This window comes from Anolis carolinensis, chromosome 6, assembly GCF_035594765.1.
Source record: "Anolis carolinensis isolate JA03-04 chromosome 6, rAnoCar3.1.pri, whole genome shotgun sequence".
Lineage (NCBI taxonomy): Eukaryota > Metazoa > Chordata > Lepidosauria > Squamata > Dactyloidae > Anolis > Anolis carolinensis.
In genome coordinates, this window is record NC_085846.1 from 86,049,664 (window position 1) to 86,073,659 (window position 23,996).

General features: G+C 38.4%; 1 protein-coding gene across 4 annotated transcripts in view; it reads right to left on the reverse strand.

Annotated features, from left to right (window-relative positions):
• The window catches only part of hdac9 (histone deacetylase 9), a 511,618-nt gene that overhangs the window by 54,436 nt on the left and 433,186 nt on the right, over positions 1–23,996 (reverse strand). For all 4 annotated transcript variants that reach the window (XM_062957772.1, XM_062957771.1, XM_062957774.1 and 1 more), the window contains one exon: positions 18,933–19,051. In XM_062957772.1, the coding sequence (XP_062813842.1) occupies positions 18,933–19,051 (119 nt within the window). The remainder of the gene's footprint in view (positions 1–18,932; positions 19,052–23,996) is intronic.

Here is a 23,996-nt window from a genome sequence, read left to right on the forward strand (position 1 = left end):
AAGAATGTATCTGCTTACCCTTGCATCAACGTGGTTAGTCAATCAACAACTAAATGATTGGGTATGTGATTTCTATTAAGGAAAGAGTACAGAGAATTAGAGTTAATCACAACTTCTCCCCTGCTGATTCTACAAACAAACTGTCAACCCATGCAGCCGTGTTTCAGGTTTTCTTTTAAAACAAGGACATCTATGAAAGAATAACCTACACATCCATGAGGAAAGCACGGATAGCACTTTGTGATGTCTGAGAAGTCATCAGTAATAATATAGTACAATATAATAATTGTATATTGTATATTACATGTAATATTACTACTAATATTGCAGTATAGTGGTATGGGTTCCCTGGGGGAGAAGAGCGGTATATAAATAAAATAAATAAATAAATAAATAATACAATATAATAATATATAATACATTGTTCCCTCACTTATTGCGGGGCTTAGGTTCCAGGACCACCCGCAATAAGTGAAAATCTGCAAAGTAGGGACACTATATTTATTTTAATATTTATGCATTATTTTAGTTGTTATACACTATTTTAAGTCTTTATCAACCAATCGTGTTGATAAATCGCCTCTTTCTTCTCCCGTTGCCACTTGGGCTCCATTTCTCTCCCTTTGGCTTCTCCTTCCTACCTTCCTTAGACTGTAAATTGAAATTTTTATGATTTATAATAGTCTTCTAGAGTTTATTGAAAAACCGGAAAACAGCGAATCCGCAAAAAGTGAACCGCGAAGTAGTGAGGGAACACTGTACTAATATTGTGCTATGCTAATAATACAATATATTATATCTACATATATTAATAATAATATCATAATGTAATGAGATATAATACTAATAATAATAAAATATAATATATAATAATATTGTCATAATAATATATTGATTATAATACTAATAATAATATATAATGATATACTGTTTTATTTTTGTATATTTGTATATTTTAAGTGGCAATGTTTTTGATTGTGAGCCACTTTGAGTCTCCGTATGGAGAGATAAAGCGGGATATAAATAAATAAATATAAAGAAGTCTGCTACGATGTTCAGCATAGTCCTTTAGAAATGTGCCTCATGTGTCTAGTTTTCCCCTTTTCTGATTTAACCTAAGTATTCCAAATTGAATTTGCTTTGCCCAAGAATATGTTACTATGGGGAGACATCAATTTGATAACTCCTTCTGAACATGGTTCTCCCTCACCCCTAAGCATCCTAAGAGCCATAAATCATGTCACATGTGTGGAAATGTTCCCTGAGAGGCAAGAATTTGCTTGTATTTCTCTGGGCTTCACAACACAGGAAGGCACTTGGCAGCACATTTTTACATTATTCTACCCTGTCCTTTAAAGCAATATTTTCACTTGTGTGTCCAAAAAATAATCATGAATGGAAATGAAAACATTCGACAAAATTCAATAAGGAAAGATCCGGAATTATTGTTCCATGCACAACATACTGAACTGTGTGCACATTCAGACTGATTGAAAAATCCTAGACTTTGTTGCTGTTTTTGTGATTATATATAGAGTTAAAATAAATTGATCAGAGGTGCTGGTATTAAAAAGTCTCTAATTGCATCAGGAGGTAACTGATGCCAACAAAACCTGTATAGGTATCCAAAATAAAATTGGAAATGATAGGAAGAAAAGCTAGGATTTTCTCTCTTTTTCATCAGTCTGGATGCATATTAAGGACCTTAAATGCCTTCCCATGACATTTCCTCACTGTCCCCCACTTTCTCTTTGGATCCTTTGCCTGTTTTGGATGAACTGTTGCATCAGGAAAAATCCTTTATGTGGTATATAGGTAAATGCAGTTTCAATGACTGCATTGGTTGCTTTACCTTTGTTGGGAGATTTAAGGATTTCATCAGATGGAGGTCCATAAGTCAGGGAAAAGCAGGGGAATCCGTGAGACAGTGGGGGAAACCATGGACCAGTGCATCGCTTCATCCCCTTACCATCACACAACCTTTTCTGGCTATCCTGCACTGTCTCTGGCTTAGTGAATGAGAACATGAGTAGTCACCGAGTAGTGCCAAGATGCAGCCAGGATGGAGCTCTGTTGGAAATACCCCTGCATCATGTGGTGGGTCTGGCAGGTTCCATCTTGACTGCATCTCAGCAGCATCCTAGGACAGGGAAAAAGCCTCATGTGATGAAGTTTTAAGTCCCATTCCTTTGGCTCCCTTTTTTATGATTCCCCTATAGTGGCTAAAATGTACTATCCTTAAATCCAGAAAATATATCTGGAGTGGCTATGTTGCCCAAAGAGCAAGATACAACAGCCCCCAAAATCCACAAAACAGTGATACATTTGTGCCATTCTCAGAGTTGTAATACAATAATTTCTGAGGTTCCTCAAAAAGTATTGAAATTAAGACTTCTGTCAGCCCTGGCTAACACAGCTAATGAAACAAATTATTGGACTTGCAGCACAATGATGTGTGAAGGTAGGATTGCAAGAGAATTACAACTGATATTCTATTTAAAAATGCTTTGAGTGCCATTTTGTTTGTGACTTAGGTTTGGTCCAATGATAACTGAAGACATGTTCTCTACCTGTAGAAGAGGACATTTCAGTAGGTGCTGCTTGTTACCTGGTCTTCTTACATAACTATTAAAGATACAGGAATCTTCTTGAGTTTTCATTCCAGCAATTATATCTGAAGGGCCAAATATTCTCTGACCTAGAGGGTCTCCTATCCACACATTGACAAATTTGGGATCTGCTTTGCTTTCCAGCAAAACATAATATAATACAGGCCTCCAGACCATGCCATTGAACCTATAAATATCTAGAAACTCCATGCTTACTAATAAATTGAGTGTTGCTGAGTATAACTGTCTTTCTAGAAAACAAGTACATCAACAAACCCTCCGTGTACAGCAGTGGTTCCCAACTTTTGGGCCTCCAGGTGTTTTGGACTTCCGTTTCCTCAGTTCCTAAGAGTTGGTAAACTGGCTGAGATTTCTAGGAGTTGAAGTCCAAAACAACTGGAAGCCCAAAGGTTGGGATCCACTGATGTATAGCTTCCTAGTTTTGGAAATGACTTTGAGAACAGTCTTGTGAGATAAACATGTAAATTCAGACGCATTTCAAATCATTTTAATTTGCAGAGCATATTTTAGCATCTACTGATTGTGAACAAAAGCATTATCATTTCATGTGAATAAAACAAGCCTTGCCTTTTTAAACTGAAAATCTATATACAGTTTTACATAATACCAAAAATAACTATTACTTTAAAATATTAGCTAGTAAATCTTTTATTTAGCTCTTTAGTAAGAGAATAGATTGAGATCCTGGTGTGATCCTGTGTTTACTTTAGAGTAAAACAGAAAACTACAGTATGCAGCAGCTAGCTGTGTCTTTAAAGTAGTATCTGCTTTGGCCCTAAGTGAATATATGTGGGTGGATATTGGCAAGTGAAAGAACAGTGCTTAAATGAATTGTTCAGGGTGTGTCAGCAAAAGAATAAACTATCAGTGGTGTGTCAGCGAATGAGTAAGACAATGAATGTAACAGATAATATATGATAGAGCCAAAGAGATATTGTGAGTGTGTAGGAGAAAATACTTAATATATCCAGTATACTGGCTTTTCAAATGTTGGACGTTATCCAGAAAAAAAGCAGCATGAATACATGCCCTGTTTATGTGCTCTCGCCTTCAAGTCGCCTGTCGACTTATAAAGACTTATGGAGACCCCATGAATTTCAGAAGGTTTTCTTAGGCAAGGAATACTTAGAAGTAGTTTTGCCAGTTCCTTCCTCTGAAAAATAGCCTACAGTACCCAGCAGTCATTAACTGTTCTCAATCCAAGTACTAACCAGGGCTGACCCTGCTTAGTATTTTGTGAATGTTTTGAAATCAATTACTAATGCAGAGTGTTGTTAAGATCTATTGTTGTTGTGTACCTTCAAGTTGCTTCTGACCATGGTGACCCTAAGACTATCACAGGGTTTTCTTGACAAGGTTTGTTCAGAAAAAGCTTGCCCTTGCTTTCCTTTGAGGCTGAGATTTCACAGATGAACAGGGATTTGATTTGTTAGAGTTATAGTAACCAGAAATAAATCCTTGCATTTTAAGTTCAGAAGTGACTGCCTATGAGAACCTATGAGTTGTACTTGATTGCTGTTGAAGAATACCGGGAACATTGGAAGATTCTCTTAGGAAAACAAGACCCCAGCCAAAATAGGAAAGAATAAACTTCACTCCTGAGGCACACAATTCCAAGTTGAATTAGACAACTTCCTGTCCTCCAACATTTTGTACCTCTAAACCTGGACTGAAGCCCAGGAAAAGTTAGTGATCCGAGCACTGGTAAACAATGAAACTGTGTGATGTTGAGGATATTGTGTAGGCTGTGATTATAAGTGAGGTACTATGATCTACATATTTAGAACCATGCCCATGGCATTTTTCAGCAACAACTGGAGTACTAAAAAAACTTACTGAAGTTTTGGCACAAGAGGTACACAATCCCACAGGCACGTCTTCCCATCTCACACAGAAAAAGTACAAAATATCAGAGTACAATAGGTGTTGGAATCATGTAGCTCTTTTGAGGTTAAACAAAAGCACCCAGGGTTCTTCATCATTAGCTACCTTGCTTAGGACTGCTAAGATTTGAAGTCTAATAATCAGGACGGCCATGATTCCTACCCCTGGGTTAAAACCAGTTGGCAGCTCCAACTTGAGTAGACCCACATAATCAACATGTTTTATGTAAATGTTTGCTAACAGTTAATGAAACATGTCTATTCTGTTGTAGCAGCTGTCATATTTTCAGACCACTGATCCACACAAGCCAGGGTTTAAGGCATTCTTTCCTAGTCCTACTTGATGATCTACAGATCCTGGTGGTCTTCCATACAATTGCTAACCAAGTCCAAGTCTTCTTGGCTTTCTTAGGCCCCTTCCACACAGCTGATGTAAATCCCACATTTTCTGCTTTGAACTGGAATATATGGCAGTGTGGACTCAGATAACCCAGTTTAAAGCAGATATTGTGGGATTTTCTGCCTTGATATCCTGGGTTATATGGCTGTGTGAAAGGGCCCTTAGCAATTAGATTTGTCATGGCAGTCTTTCACACCTACAAATTGGATTTAGACCCACAAATAAATTAAGTAAACCTTTCTTCCTGTCTGGACAACCAAAAATCTGCCAATTGAGATGACAGACTGACTCTACCTAAACCTAGATTAGGCTTAATGCCCAAGGCGGAATAATCCCTCAAAATTGCTGAATTGCATCTCTCTTCAGCCCTAGCCAGAAAAGTCAATGATAAGGAAAGCTGAGAGTTGAAGTTGGGCAATATCAAGAGGGCCACACTTTGCCCACTCCTGATCTAATGGTATGGTTCAGGAAATATAAAAACAAATGATTTAGTGATTCATGAATTGGCATTGAGGAGATTCCAATGTTTCAATAGAATGAGAATTTTCACAGGTCAGGAGGGAGCAGAGACTGTGGTCAGAATGAGATCAGGGTGTAGTTGCTTTGTTAGTCCTGCCAAATGAAAGAGATAGCAGCTGTTTATCTAGATCTGCCACACCCTGGATCTTATGTTTCAATCCACGCCTTGGCTCCAGAACATATAAAATGGAATGTTTATGACTTTTACCAGCATTTCCTGCTAAAGAAGAAGAATTTCACATCTGTTGCTGTCACAAGTGTATACAGAAGAGGAATCTGTACTTACTTTACGGATTGGTCTTCATTAGGGGAATATGAAGTTAGATTGGCGCACTTCCAGTGGCCATGCTAGCTCAGAGACACTGAGAGTTTTGAGCCAAAATGTAACTTTGCTAAGATCTAGTTTCACTTTTGTTTCAACTCCAAGATCAGAAATGTAGTTAAAAAAAATCTGCATACAGATAAATACAGATTCTCAGTCAGACTACCCTCCAACTGTCTCAATTTGGCAGGGACAGTAACAATTAATCCTCTGTAAACCTATGTTTGAAAAGGCTCCAGATTTTCCCTCCTCGGTTTACTTAAGTTCCTGCAAACTGAGCTCAAATGCAAAAGTAGTTCACATTCAATTAATGTAGCTGCAGGGTAGAGCTTTGCATTTCCCAGGAGGTTCTGGCAAAAGCTCATTGCTATAGACTGTCCTAATTTGTTTGTTATCCAGTGACTGGAAAACAAGTTCCCCCACTCCTGTTCTACTGGATAGGGTTGGACTTTATAAGATGCATCTCATAGCCTAGGGATAGGCTCTTGGACCATGTGGGGCCCGATTTATTTTTCAAGTCCCATCAAATATCCCACTTCTACCACCTTCCCCCCTAAAAGTGTAACTTTTCCCCTATGGAAAAAACGACAATGTCTTGGAAGCACTAATGGCTTCCTTCCAATTAGAAAATATAGGTTTTAAAGGTAAATAGTGTTTTATTTAAATCAGCTCTGAGGGTGGCAGGGAACATTTGCCCATTTTGAGGACAACTGGAGACAATGGAAAAGGGGCAATCCTTGGTGGATTGGGGTGGGTGGGTTAATGCAGTCCCCTTATCCCCAAAAGTTGCCTGACTTTGTTACCCAGACACAGGGAAATGAAAACTTGCTGAGCAAAGACTAAAGACAGTAGGACATCTAAGATCTTCAAGAAAGGTCTTTCTTGCTATCCCAGTATCTTCCCAGGCTCATTTGATGGGGATAAAAGTAGAGGGTCTTTTTAGTGGCTGCTCCAAGACACTGGAACACCTTCCTTCAGACTGCGAGGATTACTCATCTTTGCTCCCCGTCCTTCAGCAACTAAAAAGTCCTATTCTATCAAGCTTTTAAAATTTAATGGGATGAGCTTTTATTGGAATGATGTGCTGTTCTGATTATTTTTTTTACATTATCTTTTAATTAATTTTAAATGGATTTTAACTATGAATAGTTTAATTTTTCTTAAATAATAATTATAGTTATATCTTTTATATTATAGTTATATCATCTGATGAACTAGACTAAAACTGGATTTTAAATGTTTGTGGTTGTTTTAGAAGCATTGTATGTTCAGGGCTGGCCCTAGGTAATTTTCATGTGTAGGCGAACAGAATTTTGGTGCCCACCCCACCCGGCCCCGCCCCCTCCTCCTCCTCATGCCGCGGCATCCCTACCTTGCACTGTCCACACTGGGCTCCATAGGAGGAGAAGAAGGGGGCGGGGCTGGCTGGGAGTGGGCATGCCCTCCCGCGTGCATGCATGCGAGCATGCATGCATGCACACCCCGCCTCCTCCTCCCAGACTTGCTGCCGTAGGCAGGAAGGTGAGGAGGTTGGCACGCCCTGAGGGACAACAAGAGAGACCTTCACTGGTGTGGACAATGGCAAGGTAGGGATGCTGCAGTGTGAGGAAGAGGAGGGGGCGGGGCCAGCTGGGAGTGGGCAGCTGTAGGGCCTAGGGGCCTGGCTCTGCCCATTCCCAGCTGGCCCCGCCCCCTCCTCCTCCTCCTCGTGGCAGCAGCATCCCTACCTTGCCATTGTCCATGCCAGTGAAGGTCTCTCTTGTTGTTCCTCAGGGCGCGCCTCCCTCCTCACCTGCCTGCCTCCGGCAGTGAGTCTGGGAGGAGGAGGCGCACGAGGGAGGGAGTGCCCCCTTCCAGCAAGAAGGGGGAAAAGGAAAAAAAAGACAAGCTGCTGCTCAACTTGAAGGCACCTCAAGAGGTGCCTCAACTGCACTCCCCCAGAGCATGCTGCCTTTGGCAACCGCCTAGTTGGCCTAACAGGTGAACCGCCCTTGTGTATGTTTTTGTTTGTTGATATTACTTTTGTTGTACGGTCTCCATTGGCAACTGAATGTTGTGCTTATGTTGGAAACTGCCTTGAGTCCTCTGGGGTTGAAATAGGGTGGTATATAAATAAAGATGATGATGATGATGATGATGATGATGATGATGATGATGATCTTACCTTTTTGTATAGCTTTTAATATGTACTATTTCCTGGCCACACATGATGTAGTGGTCTCAGTATGACTCTGGAGACCAGGATTTGAATCCCCACTCAGCCATGGAAATTCACTGAGTGACCTTGAGCAAGTTACACTTTGTCAATCTCAGAAGAAGGCAAAAGCAAACACAACTCTGAACAAATGTTGCCAAGAAACTCCATGGTACATTTTCCTTTGAGGTGCATAAGTCATGAATGTGCTTTGAGTTCCATTGCTGGAGAAAAGATGGAATATAAATGGAATATAAACGAACAAACACAGCCAACAACTGTTTCATGCCATATTGAGTCTGAGATGGGGAGAAAGGCAAAATATAAATAAATATAACACAACATGATCAACAGGTACTGAGGCAATGGAGAAAATGTTTAAGATATCGTTATTAGCCTCTACAACAGGGATGAGTTGTTTCTTTCATTCATAGTGGTCCGTGAAACCACATTTTTGCAAACTTTGGAATACAACTATTTCATTGTACTCCATTTTGACTTGGATAACTGCTAAGCTGGCAGGATCAAGTGTTCAAATACATTCTTTGACAACCAATGATTTTTATTACTGTACTTTTTGAGGAGAGAGAAAATCGCCTTCACCATACCACTAACATGAGTATTTGCCGGGGAATATCAAACAAGTAAAGGAATTTAGACAGATAAAAACAATGGCAACCCACCAACCACGCTCCACAACTTTAAAGGAACTGATTTCATAAGGAGCGATTTTGAGGAAAACAGGAGAGTTAAACCAGCACATTTATTTCATTTGAATTTTTTGTGCTGTCATACTTCAGCACTGGAGCCCTGATTTAGAACACATGCCATTTGCCTTTGAAGTCTTGGCTGCTTTTTTAAACAATGGCAAGAAAGATAGAAAGGAATTAAAGTGCAGCTCAAATCATAAAACTGGGCTTTTGTGCTCTAAATTTACATATGGCTATTTTCATTTTTGGAAAAGCATTTCAATCCCCAGAGCCTCTGAAAAGAAAAATCAAACCATTTTCATCAAATCATTATTTCTCTGGGTGCATTGGGGCTTTCATGGACAGCCAGATATTTCTCATTCAGATTTTAGTTGTCTCCTCCTCTCCTTTCTTCTCGCCCAGCTCTAGCTATCCATCCTCATTTGTTATCCTGTTTTTTTCTGCAAAGATTAGCAGGAAGGGCATCTTGTTACCCCATTTATTTTCATTCTTAAAACCTTACTTTGTTTTCTATTGTTCTGTGCTGTTCAAGAATAAACAAAGAATAACAATCTTTTTTATTTTAATACAGAAGTATTATAGTGTCAAATTTTTAATGGAAGCTATTTTTTTTTGCTAATGTTGAAAATCAAATCAGGATCTGAACAGATAAAGCTACCCCCCCCACACACTTCATCCAAAGTATATCCCACTTAGATCTTGAAGCAGGAAGAAAGGCTAGCGTGCTTGCTTCTTGCCCTTAAGTTTCAGATTAGCTTCTTCCAAGTCCATGCTTGAAAGTCTCTATTTATAGCCTTTCATTTCCTGATTTACAGTCCAAAATACTGTCAGAAATGCACAAAAGGCCAGGGTAATTTGCTGCAAGAGGAACATTTCTTTTGTTGTCCCTCTCAACCCAGAAAGAACAACAAAATCTGCCACAGTTGGCTTTCCATGACCACACTTTACTACTTTGCTTCTTTGATCTAGAGGAGCAACAGTGGTGTTATCTCTTCAAGCCACTTTCAATATTGGTATGTGTTTGCAATGAAAATGTGAAGGAGGGGATCAGCTAGTACACCCATCTAATTTTCATTTTAGACTGGGATTCAAATCTTACAGCTCTGCTCTATGGGAACAAGTGGTGGTTGATACGTATGTTCTGTTTCTCAGACAAATGCTATTACACACCCAATTTGAGTGATCTGTACCCACTCTGATAGCAAGATGATTGCTAAACAAGTACATTGCAGTGATTAGACTGAAAGTGCCCATTTTGACACAAGTAGGTAAGGCTTTCAGAGTTGAAATGATAAGACTAAAGGGTGAGAAGTAATGTCTGTAAAGCTTTCTCACAATTACTTGAGAATTGGAAGATGACAGGTTTTCTCAGTAAGGGTGTTTCATTATGAGCTATCTAGATTGTGAATCCAATGAGCTATCCAAGGTGCTTAACTGATTGTGGGGATCGGGCTCAATATTTTGGATAGCTCCTTTAAAATTCAGATGATAATCTAGAACAAATAAATCACTCTACCAGCCATATTGGCTTTGGTTCTGGGAACTGTAGTCCACAAAAAGTTATGTTTCAAAGGTATATATATACACACACACACATATACTTTTCCTTCTTGATGATGGTGATGTAATTGTTTTCATTCTTTATTGTACATCAAGATTATGTGTATCAGTTCAGTTCAAAATTGTGCTTGATGTTCACACTCTGGAAGAATATACACGCATTCAATGTGATTTTGTACTAACCATACTAGACTGGTTCCATGTTTGTGGGTGTAACTGGAAAAGTGATATCTGTTCAGCATGTTCCTCTCCACCAAGTAAAAACTAATGAAGGTGAAATATGAAAGCACAAGACAGCACTCTGATAAGGTCTGGGTCCTTTTGATTGCCCCCAAACAGGAAAAGGGACAATAAAATTTTAAGGACTTGCCTGCGTTTGGCACAAGAAACAGAGGCTGACTCTGGGAATAGATACAAGTTGACATATAATAGGAGTTGTGAAAGATTTTGTCTACTACATTCTACATTTCAAACCAACTTGGCATAACACAAATTTTCCATGTTTCTCCTCAGAGCTGAGGAAAGTTACTTTTCTGAAATCCAAATCCCAGAATCTCTCAGGGAGCAAAGCCGTTGGCTGGGTGTTTTTGGGAACTGTAGTTCCTGGGAGTAACCTTTCAAACTCTATTTGTTAATAATATATATTTTATAGAGAAAATGCCTTGAAAAGAATGCAGACTGATTTCTCAGACTGATAAAGAAATAGGATGCAAAAGAGTTATGAATAACTGCATGAACCTAGCAAAGTCTAGAGACAGGCGGACCAGTTCATTCTGAATGCACTATCACAGTGTCTTGCCTTAACATATGCCAGAGTTGTTGGTAAAATAATTTTTTTTGCATAATATAGATTGAATAAATTTACAATAAATAAAGAGGACTGCCTACAGTTCAGCATTGAGTTAGATGTGCTTAGCCCATTTACTGGGCTGCATTAGATGAAGGTCTGCAATTACTTGATTCTTTCCTTATTGAAGTATTTATGACTTGCTTGAGACAGACGATAAACTTCTTCATGCCTTTGTCCCAACTGTCTCCAAAGAAGTGTTTATATGGAGAAAGGAAGAGATGACCCCGACTGTGTCCATGGCTACAGCCGCCTCGAGCTGGCGACAGTTCCTACTGGGGAAACCCATAGGCAAGAAAAGTTGTAGCTATGTGTAGGAAAACTAGCCTCCAATGTCAATGTAATTTTAGGGACATAGAGGTCTAAAAACTGGAGGCATTGTTTGCGTATCAGAAGAATGTTTGAGTGTGATTAGCTTCACAGCTGATTTATTTAGCAAGTTCATTCATTTCTGAAAGGCTGGGAACCACAGAACTTTGATTCTTATGTAGATGTATGTTGAAATAGGATAAGGACATGAATAAACAATATTTGGTATTTTCCTAAACAAGGGTGATCTAAAGTGCATACTGTCATACAATAAACTACTTGGCTCAGTAGTATTCATAAAAAAATAGCCTTTTAGCTAAAATCTTCACTTTTTCTAGTAAAAACTCACCAATCATGCTAAAAGTTACATTTTATAGCATTGTAACCTCTTGAGAATTTGATAGGTAGATGTTAATGTTGCTGGAGTTTTATGGGTGATGGATGTTTTCTGTCAGGGAATGCATTTAAATTAGGTATAGGTAGGACAAAAGTGCATTTTTATTGCCTATGTCACCCATGAGTAAAGACTAAGAAAGTAGTCTTGAATTCTATGGTGATGTAAGTGAAGAGGCAGATCTCCTACCACTTCCAGAACTCTATTGCTGACCAAGACAGCAGGACAAGAGCTGCACATCCTATATTGGACCCAGTGGGTCTATAGTTTAGAGACATTTTCCTATTGAAAAAACACAGATGATAGGAAATTGGCAATGACAGTTCCAGTCTCATGTTGCTCAGAATTCCTGTCCTGTTGTCCCTTGTTTCCATTCCTATTTGAGGACCTATAATGGAATGGGCAACTCTCTGGGGGTCAACCAGGGGATAATGTGAGGTTCTGGAGTACTTTGGAGTAGGTTGGAGATTTTTTTCCTGTGTTTTCACAAATTACAGGGCTTTCTACATTATTTGTGATCAAAATATTCCTGAAAATCACATTGATTTATTTTTAAATGGGAGGTGGATAGGTTTGGGGGTTGGTGCAGGACCAAGGGTCATATGTAGGCCTAGGGCCACGTTGTGTCTGACTTACCACTTGGTGAGAACACCATTGGAAATAGAATAATACTAATGGTATTCTCCCCAGGCATTATTGGAATTTTTGGACAGATGTGACTTTTCCATTAGTAGACCTCTACTCCAGCAATGAAAAGTTTTACTGACCTATCTTAACCACAAAGAGTCACAGGATCTGGGTATTGGGAACACTATGTCTGCTATCACCCAAGGACATGCCCTTTTTCAATTTATTGCTGTAATTTTATAGACTTGACAAAGTTAGTTTTAGACTCAGCATAGTAGTCTACAAATTCTCATACTTGGAGCAAACAGCTGACAACTTCAGAACTCGAAAAGACTTGAGCCAAGGCATCGAAAACAATTTCCCATGTGTTTTAAAAAACAGCAATGAATTTTGATCACATACCTTTTACCTACCTATCCTAAAGTAACGTTTCCCATCACTGAAAAGAAACTGTCTTTTGTTGTATAGTAGTTTTGTTTCCCACCTGTTCAACTTCATACTAGGAGCCCCCAGTGGCGCAATGGGTTAAATAAACCCTTGTGCTGTCAGGACTTCTGACCTAAAAGTTGGGTTGCTGACCTGAAGGTTGCCAGTTCAAATCCAGAGAGAGCATGGATGAGCTCCTTCTATCAGCTCCCTATGTGGAGCCATGAGAGAAGCCTCCCACAAGGATGATAAAACATCAAACGTCCGGGCATCCCCTGGACAACTTCCTTGCAGACGGCCAATTCTCTCACAACAAAAGCAACTAGCAGTTTCTCAAGTCACTCCTGACACAAAAAACCTTCATAATTGTTTCAAAATGGATTCAATCTCATCAAAATTAATTCCATGAATTTGTAAAACACGTTTGCTTTGTCTTCCAAAAGTTGAACCTGAGTAATCACTTCAGATAAAGTGGGTTAGTGGGCTATGGATGAATAGCAAATGAAGTGTGCATTTTAGAAAAGGAGTGTGTAGAAAAGATGACCTTGAAAACAATGAAACATGGTCTCTAACTACCCCATATGGTTAAAATATACCAAAGTAGACTTTTTAGATGCCCTGGCTTCTCTGTCTTCATTGGGATGAGTAGATCAGGTGTTATTGCCACTTCTGACTTTCCTGTGCTCTGATTTTCAAGTACATGGCCAAAGGGGCAGAGTGAGAATCTTGCATTGATCAGTGGAGTTTGCTTGGTTGAATATTTAACAGTTCAAAGAATCCTTTATGATTCCACAGACAACCATGAGTTCCAGTTAATATCTGCCATTGAGAGATCTATAGAATATAATTTGTCCAATGTCACCTAATAAGTTTCCATAACTGAGAGGGGTTTCAAACTTTGGTATCCTGAGTAATAATCTAGCATTCAAACCACACCATGCATGCCCTCTATAGTTAGCAAAGCTCCCGGCCAATATACAACTGTATAAATCGGATAATGTATATTTGGGGGTGCCATCTTTGGAAATTTAAAAAGTATCATCCCCTCCATGCACCTAATCTCCGAAATGTATAGGGATGAGAGTTTAACCCTGAGTTCCAGGCAGCCAAATATTAATTTATTATATCTTCTTTTGATCATTAATTACTCTAAGAATTGTAGCGCAATAAGTTGATTTCCTAGGTCACTCTCTAAAGATGTGTTTTCTAACAACTAACAAAATGCTTGAAGGGGATCTTTCTTCCACTCTAATTATCATCTCACTCTGCCCATGGGGTCAAGTATTTTCTTTTGAGATAACAAAAAAAAAGCACCACATTCTAGCAAGTGACTAAGTTCAGCTTTTTTCAAGAAAACAGTAGAGTCCCAAACATTCAGTTGTTTTGCTTGACACTTTGCTGTTTACTGTCTTTGAGATAATTACCATTTAAAGGTTCAATTACCGTCTTGGGTGATAAAGTGGTATCAAGAACTTTAAGGATAACATTTGTCTTCCTGAGGGTTTTATGATAAAACAAATACAAAGGGCACCATCCAACCAAGGTTAAGCATTTGTAAAAGGCCTCACGGTTTTCAGCGAGAGACACTGAATATCACATGCTTACATTTCCCATTCAAACCAGTAAGACAGCAAAGTGATTAAATTGTAGCTGAATCAGACTGGTAATATTTTGCAAAATGTAAGCAGGGGAAGCCCTTTATTCCACATAAATGAGTAAATAACATTATCTCTTGTGGATACAATAAATGCTACTTTTTGACCAGTGTTTAGGAGGGTTTGCTTGCAGATTGTATGGCTTGAATTGTGGATTTGGAAAACATAGGTTCACAAAAACACCAAGCCTCAACATTTTTGGAGTGGCAATGGGCCAGTTATTAGATTGCCTCACTGGAGTTTTTGTGAAAATAAAAGTAAGGTTTAATGAATTCTTGCACTGAATTCCTTGGCAAATGGCCAAATAAATGGATAGCTTGTTTTTTTTCCTTTTCATTATACTTATTTAGAAAATGTATTATCTACTTTCCATCAAAAGATTTTTAAGCTAGAGAATGATAAAACATAGGAACAACAACAAAAATAAACAGCAGCTTAGACACCATGAGAAGCAGCCAAAAGTATGAAAAACCCAACAGAAAAAATTAAAATAGCACCACAGTCAAGGAAATTCAGAGCCTACTTTGGAGACTTTGCAAATCCTAGAGTCCCACAGCTTCACTAACCAGGCTGGCTGCGGAGATTCTGGGAGATGTAATAAAAAGGAATTTATAGACATGTCCAAGTTTATATAATCTGTTTCAAGGCTAGTTTTATGGCATGACAATATTGCCCATCAGGACTTTTTGGAAACAAAATTATAGAACATACCAACCATATACTTCCTATTCTCATAGTTCCTGCACAGCTCAAACTTTAGTCATTCCTTTTAATTTGATAGCCAAGAAATTGGAGTTGTCAAACTGGATGCCTTTGTATACCCTTGTCTGTCCATCAGACTGAATGATTGAAGGAACTCTAGAAATATATTCAAGCATTTTGATCTTTCGTTGAACTGAAGTGATGGGGTGTTATCCCAATAATGTTTACCTTTTTAACCAGTCTTAACTCTTTACCCATTCTTTTTGCTGTTGACGTTATTCTCCTCCCACTTCCTTTTCTATCTTTTTCGTATTGTTGATATAAATAAGATACTGCAAAACATATTCATAGCAATATTCTGGGTTGCCTTATTAAAATTTTAATAATGTTTTAGCAATAAAAAAGCAAAGACTGAAATTATTAAGTGAGGCTATAATCCGGCAAAGGGGAATAGATGGATCATGAACTCCACAAAGCATTCTTATTGATATCAAAAATTGCTGGATATGAAGATCAAAGGCAGTATGTATGGACTTAATTTGAGGCCTTTGGGGGCCTCTTTTATGGGCTGTTATCCTTGAAGTCAATACAATACCTGAAACTGTGCATATGATGCAGTTTATATACCACAATGAAATGAAGTTGTATGATCTTGATTACACCCATAATATATGTCTCAGGGGTTCTCAAAATCTGTCATATTCTTTCTGGCTTCTTCTTTCTCTACAGTCTAATGCATACTATTTTATTCATTGTCCCACTGAAATCAAAACTTTGTTCAGTCAATATGGAAACACAATACATTAATACATTGAACTAAATTGTGACTGTGTTGAACTCTTGAGGTTTCCTTATGGTCTTAAAGAAGATAGGAGGAAGCAAGGAAATGGATAGCCAGTTTGATTTGTAGTACACAAACTAATCTTTAACTTTCAGCATTTTTTTAAAAAGCTTATCTTTAGAAAATTATCCCAAGTCTTCTCAAAATAAATAGGTCAAATGACTTTAAGACACAATAATTGCAGTGGGATTTAAATGGCTGAAAGGAAGTTATTCAAAGTACACACACACATATGATACAGAGGAAGGGTGAGGCCAAGAGAATTCAAACATGCATTCTAGATTAAGACAGCTCACTTCAGGAAATTTAAGGAAATACTGAGTGTGCTTCCATGGACAGGAATACTAAAAGGGAGTTCATGATAGATGAGAATTTCTTAAAGGTGAGATACTAAAGGCACAATTGGAAACAGTTCCAGCAAGGAAAAAAATAGGAGAAGTGTTAAACAACCAGAATAGATGTCCAAAGAACTTTTAACTTAGCTAAGATTTAAAAGAGACATGCACAAGAAATGGAAAAGGAGGGAAATAACCAAAGAGGAATTCAAACAACCAACATATGTAGGGAAAAGGTTCACAAGGCTAAGGCACAAAATGAGCTCAGGCTTGCCAGAAAGATTAAAAACAATAAAAACGGGTTCTTTGGTTATGTCAGTAGAAAAAGGAAGAAAAAGGAAATGGTAGGGCCTCTGTATGGAGACGGTGATGAAATGCTAACAGGGATATGTAAAAGGCAGAACTGCTCAACTGCACCTTCTTTGCCTCAGTCTTCTCCCAAAAGGAGATTGGTGTTAAACTTGACCCGCATAAAGCTGAAGAGGTAATAAGGGAAATGCAACCCAAAATAGGTAAAGAAGTAGTTCAGGAATACCTGGCTACTCTAAATGAATTCAAGTATCCAGGGCCAGATGAACTACATCCAAGAGTATTGAAGGTACTAGCAGAATATGGAATCCAACAATCTCTGGAGGATAACAAGCCAGCCCTTGCTGCTATGAACTATAGACTTTGGCTGTAACCTCAACTCCATTTTGGAGTTACTCTCATTGGATATATGACAGATGGACAATCAGAAGAACCTCTCTTAGGGCCCTTCCAGACAGACCCTATATCCCAGGATCTTATCCCAGGTTTTCTGTTTATCCCAGATTATCTGGCAATGTGGACTCATATAATCCAGTTTAAAGCAGAAAACCTGGCATCAGATCTTGGGACATAAGGCCTATCTGGAAGGGTCTCTCAACTTTAAGAGAGAGATGTCCAGGAACAACAAAGTCCCCTTTAAGATGGATAGTGCTCCATGCAGTCATGCCGGCCACATGACCTTGGAGGTGTCTACGGACAACGCTGGCTCTTCAGCTTAAAAAAATGGAGATGAGCACCAACCCCCAGAGTCAGACATGACTGGACTTAACGTCAGGGGAAACCTTTATCTTATTGCAGCAGGCTTTTTCAGACTGATGTTAAGTTCTATAATTAGCATCTACATGTTAATTGCATCTCTGCTTTAGCTCTTTATTTACCTAATCACTTCTCTGTTTTTAGCAAGGTCAGTGCCTTGTTCGTTTCCAGATGTTCTGATTTTACATACAGTTAATCTGATTTCAGATGCTGTGTTTTCATTTGTATGATTGAAAAAATTCAATCATTTTTAGTACCCACCATAGATTCAGTCAAGACACTGAAATGAATGAATGAAAGCTAACAACAGGCAATAGGTTAATCTGAGAAGAAGAAAAATGAAGAAGGGGAATCTGACAATGCATTTAAGTAGATCTGGGGTGAAGGGTATGGGCCATATGATTGCAACTTTTTATCAAAAGTGATAAAGCAGTAAGACCTTTTGAAGAATTGTGAGGAATTTTCATAAATTGCCCGAGTGTTTGAACAGGTTGTTCCCGAAAAAAGATATACTTAGGTTTAGATGAGTGGTTCTCAGCCTATGGGTCCCCAGGTGTTTTGGCCTACAGCTCCTAGAAATCCCAGCCAGTTTACCAGCTGTTAGGATTTCTGGGAGTTGAAGGCCAAAACATCTATGGAAGCACAGGTTGAGAACCACTGGTCTAGATGAATCAGAATAGAATGAATGGCTCTGCTATACTTGAGAAGCCATTATACTGCCACATCTTCTAACATTTTACAGATAAAAATTGGGACATTATAACCAAAGAACATTGGCGTGTTAAGACAGCTTATTAACAATGCTTATTAACAACGAAGGACACATGAGAGGTTACAGCCAGTGCCAAGAGAGGCTGCAACTGTTTATTTGTGCTTGAGCCTCACGAGAAGGACAAAATTCCGCCAACTCATCTATCTCCTACTGAATTAACTGAATGCTAAGAGCTTTTGTACTTTGAACCCAAGTTGCAGCAGCCGGGACATTTTAAAAGTAGATGAAAAGTTGGGTGACAGAGGACTTATTGGGATCATCACTGCCAAATTGCAAAGTTTGCACTGAATAGTCATTCCCCTATTTGCATCCCCAGAGAACAAGCATTAGTTATATGTGTTGTTTCAAGGCCAGCATTGACAAAATTAAATTTAGATTTTCTTCTGAATTTCATGGGTAGGGGAGGGAGACATTGCCTTTTCATTTCTTCTTGGAGCTGGGTTAAAAAAAAACAACAACAACCAAAAAGTAACTTTTCCAAGTTCTGTTCTATAAATTCTGTTGTTGTTCAATCACTCAGTCATTTCTGACTATTCATGACCTCATGTACCAGAGCTCCCTGTCTATCAGTTGCCATTTATAATATCAACATCAACCATGTGTTCGTTGTAGACTAATGTGGAGTCAAAAACCATCAAAACAAAGCAATAGAATAATCTTAGAGCAGGAAATGACTATTCTTTGAATAATCTTGGAGCAGGAAAGGGATTGGGAGATTTTAAAAATCAAAGATGTACCTACATTTGGCTGTCACTTTGTACCCGCCCAAGGGAGGATCGTGGCCTTCAATAGCATCAAAGCCAGCAGATACTAAGACAAAGTCTGGCTCAAACTCAGAGGCGATTGGCATGATCACAGTCCTAAAACAAAAGATAGACAAGTGGTTACGCATATGATGTTTCATTAAACATGCTAATTAGATTGATACATTGATCAGATTTTTGCCGAGGCTATCCAATTATATTTCCACATTCTGAGTCTGCATTCTAGCATTTCACTTCCTTAAAAAAAAAAAGCAGGTACATGCAAGAGCTTCTAACATTACAGACACATCTGGCCCTGTTTTAGCCTACTGCTTATAAAGACAAACTCTTCAAGGGAAGTGACTAATGGATTACAAAGAGAATTCTGAAGTCTCAGTGGAAACCTAGATTGCTCCAGTTAGTGCAAACTTGGTGTAAATTTGAACTGTACATTTCTTTGGGGGATATTGTTTGCTTTTTAAACTTATCCCTTCTTCTGAACATTTTAAAATGTTGGTTGAGTTGGGGGGTGACTTTGTTAGAAGAAGGGGGTGGGGCAGAGCACCCAAAAAGGATTTCTGTAATCAAAACCAGCTCTTCTTTCCCAGGATTTCTCTGAGGTCATGCCTAGCAGGAATTTGACAACCACAAACCAGAAACAGCACCTCCTGCTGCTTTCAGGAAGAAATTTCAGGGTTTTCCCATTTTCGGCATTAACTCTTTCCTTTCCAGTACTTTATATTTGGGACTGCTTAAAAGCAGGGGCAAGTAAGCAAGGCTGAACCTACCATGTAAGAAAGCAAAGCCAATTGCTTTGGGCAATAAGATTCAGCAGAATAGTTCAAGCTAGAAAATGATGTCTAAATGGTATAGCAACACCAAGAATTGTCCACAGTGGGAGAATCCTGTTTGTTAAATGCTTTTGAAAGGAAATAGTTTCAGGTAGGTTTGCTTATCCATTCAAAGATAACAATTACAGTAGAGTCTCACCTATCCAACATTCACTCATCCAACGTTCTGGATTATCCAATGCATTTTTGTAGTCAATGTTTTCAGTTCATCATGATATTTTGATGCTAAATTTGTAAATACAGTAATTACTACATAGCATTACTGCGTATTGAACTACTTTTTCTGTCAAATTTGTTGTATAACATGATGTTTTGGTGCTTAATTTGTAAAATCATAACCTAATTTGATGTTTAATAGGCTTTTCCTTAATCCCTCCTTATTATCCAACATATTCGCTTATCCAACATTCTGCCGGCCCGTTTATGTTGGATAAGTGAGACTCTACTGTAATATAAACCAACAGACCTTCGGTGCATATCTTATTTATACTACTCAAGAGTCTAGTCAAGAGCTTTCCAAACATTTCATGTTAGTGACATACTTATCAGAACACGCTTCCTTTCGCAACACAGTAATTCACTTTTACTAGTACATCAGAGGTTAAACCAATCATTTATAAGAGATACAGACAAATAAACTTGGTTGTGGAACTCCCTTCCCAGTGGAATTAAATCAGTCCCCTCCCTCCTATCCTTTAGAAAACAAGTTAAAACCTGGCTATGGAATCAAGCATTTGAAGAGTAGCATAGGGCTATATATAGCTACAAAGTGAATGGCAGTGCGATTGGAACAGCTTCTGGATGATGATTTTTAGTGTGTGTGTAATCTTCTAACATCTTATTTATGCATTTATATGTTAGTGTTTTATGATTTTCATGATTTAACACACAATATATATTGCATTTTGTTTGTTTTATGTGAATGTGGCATTGAATTATTGCCCATTTGGAAGCCACTCTGAATCCCCTTCAGGGTTGAGCTAGAGCAGGGTAAAAATACAGTAAATAAATAAATACATATATACAAACATATATACAATGTAAAAATGAAATGTTATAGGGATAAAACATCTCACGAAAAATCCTTTATTTATATTTTTACAAATAGTTGACTATGTGTAAAGCCGCATTGAGTTCCCTCCGGGGTTGTGAAAGGTGTAAAATAAATAAATAAATAAATAAATAAATAAATAAATAAATAATGGTTTGTGAAATACCGGCATAAATTTTCAAGATTTTTGTCAGTTCTCATTACGTTTGCATGACACATCTACACAGTATAGCTGACATACTAAGATGTTGTTACACACAGTTTGGAAAGCCCTAGTCTAGTCCTTGCATACCGTCCAAAAGTTAACAGGGGTAAACTGGAACAGCCGGGCTGTGGCGCAGGCTGGTAAACAGCTGCTGCAATAAATCACTCTGACCATGAGGTCATGAGTTCGAGGCCAACCCGTGGCGGGATGAGCACCCATAAATTAAAAATAAAATATAGCCCCTGCTCGTTGCTGACCTAGCAACCCGAAAGATAGTTGCATCTATCAAGTAGGAAATAAGGTACCACTTATAAAAGTGGGGAGGCAAGTTTAACTAATTTACAATGTTGGAATGAGGAAGTGAGGAAGTGCCATCAGAGTGGATGATGAAGCAGCTGCTCCCCCCTGTGGCCAGAATCGAACATCGCCTCAGGAGAAAGTTAAATTGCCTCTGCGTCTGTCTGTTGTCTCTGTCTCGGTTCGATGTGTTTATGGACATTTAATGTTTGCCCCATATGTACATAATGTGATCTGCCTTGAGTCCCCTTCGGAGTGAGAAGGGCGGAATATAAATACTGTAAATAAATAAATAAATAAATCTATGGCTGAACCCCATCAGTGAGGTTTAAAAGGTGTGGCCAAGCAACAACTTGGCAAAAGTTATGAATGAGAGCAGAAACAGAAAACCACTATTTTAAGCAGAAAAATCCTGGTATTTATGTGCTAAATTAAAAGGAAAATCTCTGCCCTTTCTTCTCTCTCGCTTGCTTAGTTATCAGAATGCAAATTGTCTTTGCATTCAGAACTCACCTTGTAGCAACAGAAGTAAGGCAATTTAATACTGATTTAATATTGTGAACACTAACTGACATATGAATTTCTTGCAAGCATTTTTCTAGCATTCTCTAGAACAGTGGTTCTCAACCTGGGGTCCCCAGATGTTTTTGGCCTACAACTCCCAGAAATCCCAACCAGTTTACCAGCTGTTAAGATTTCTGGGAGTTGAAGGCCAAAAACATCTGGGGAACACAGGATGAGAACCACTACTCTAGAAACACCAGGAAATGAACGTAGGACTTTCTGTGTACAAAGCATGTGAATTACAGTCCCTCCCAAAAGCAGAGCTTGGAAAAAAAAATTTTTTTTGACAATGATGACTAGGGAATCATGGGAGTTAAAGTAGAATATAACAATAATTGTTCATGATCAAAGTATCTTTTATCATTTTTTTGTCTGCCAAGTACATAATCTTTCTTGCTGTAGTGATTTCATAACTTTTCTGGATAGGCTTTCCTGTTGCTCAATAGACGTTTATCAACTGGAAAGAATTTGCTAGCTGTGTCATAGATGGATTACTTAGAACTCATTGCTTCTAAGAAGAGCTGATGTTTGTAGCTGTCATTTTCTTCTGCAAAAGGCAAAGTACAAAAAATGAAGAAGCCGAAAATAATGGCATGGAAATTTCCTTCCACTTCCAAAGGAATCTCACTGATCTAAGGCAAGAATATGTTGACATTACAGATGGCAGGATATTCTAGTGCAGTTAGCCTTCTTGAGTCTCAGTAGAGCTGTGAACATTTCACTGAAACAATGACACATTTTCCCCAAGATAATAACATTCAATCAATACATTCTTCTTCTGTTTAAAAATGTTTTAAGGGGCCTGGAGGACTTCACACACAAGCCAAAAGTAGACCACAAGCAACGTGTGTGTAATGTTCTGATGTCAATAACACTGATATACTAATATTTTCAGGCGATTATAAAGAAATATAATGGAAGTTCAGGATTTTCATGTTTTGGGGATGAAATACAAAACTCTCAGTCATGCTCTTGAAACTCTATCTCTCCCCATCCATCTATGACTCAGAAGTGGAACAATGCACTTCAATTGTTCGATGTAGCCTTTTAGTTATAACCACAACATGTCTTCAGCAAGCACTTTATGTTATAAACTCAAATGTATTAAATGAAAAATGTAGAGAATAATAAAGAAATCTTGATATAGTATGGAAGAACGTAAGAAAAACCCTGTTGAGGTAAGTTGGGCTAAGCCATTGCTATGCCAAGTTTCCTACTCTGCTTTATATTTAAAGTCATTTTGTCTACCAATTGAATATTAGCTTGGTGTTCCTGAAGAAATTGCATTCTATGTGGCACCTGAAAATAGCAAGTTAGTCTAGGGGTCACAGGATAGATTTGTTCCCAGCACTTTGCCTCCAGCACCTGCTACTGAACTTAGCCAATTCCCTATGCCTAACAGTAGGGCTGGCCCTGCTGCTGGATTAGAGAAAGAGTCCTTGATCTCTGATTTTTGTAATGTGGCCAATTGGATGTTTCTGTAACACCTGCAGTCTCGCCTCTCTTACTCCTCATGCCCCTTATGCAGCAACACATATTCAGTAGAAATATGGTTCTTCTCAAATGAAGCAAACAGTTGAAGATGTTAGTAATTTACTTCCAACTGTGAGAAAAGCTGTTTGTCATTTAAGACTCATTCTGCTCAAAATTGTCATGTACTTTTTAGAGGTGGAAAACAGAATTTTATGCGCAAAAACATTCTATGCGAATTTTGCACAGAATTACTCTCAAAATGTGAAGATTCTTACAAATTCATGATTCTCCTTGTCAGGGTTTCCTGACATGTTTCTGAACCATTGAGACCGCATTTTATTCTTTCCATCCCAAGTGACATAATGGTTCTAAACAACAATGGGCAATACCCATAAAAAATAAAGGAACTAAACTTCAAGAGCTTATACATTTTTAGACCATGTAGAAAAGCCCTTATAATGTATCTATGCTAGACAGTTCTTGTAGTTTGATTTTATAGCACCAAAATCCAAGATTCTATTGCATGGAACCATGATATTGAAGTGGATCAAACCAATGTAGTGTGGATGAATCTTTCGTTCTTATGCACTTATCTAGTTTCTTTTAAGGGGCATCTTTCAG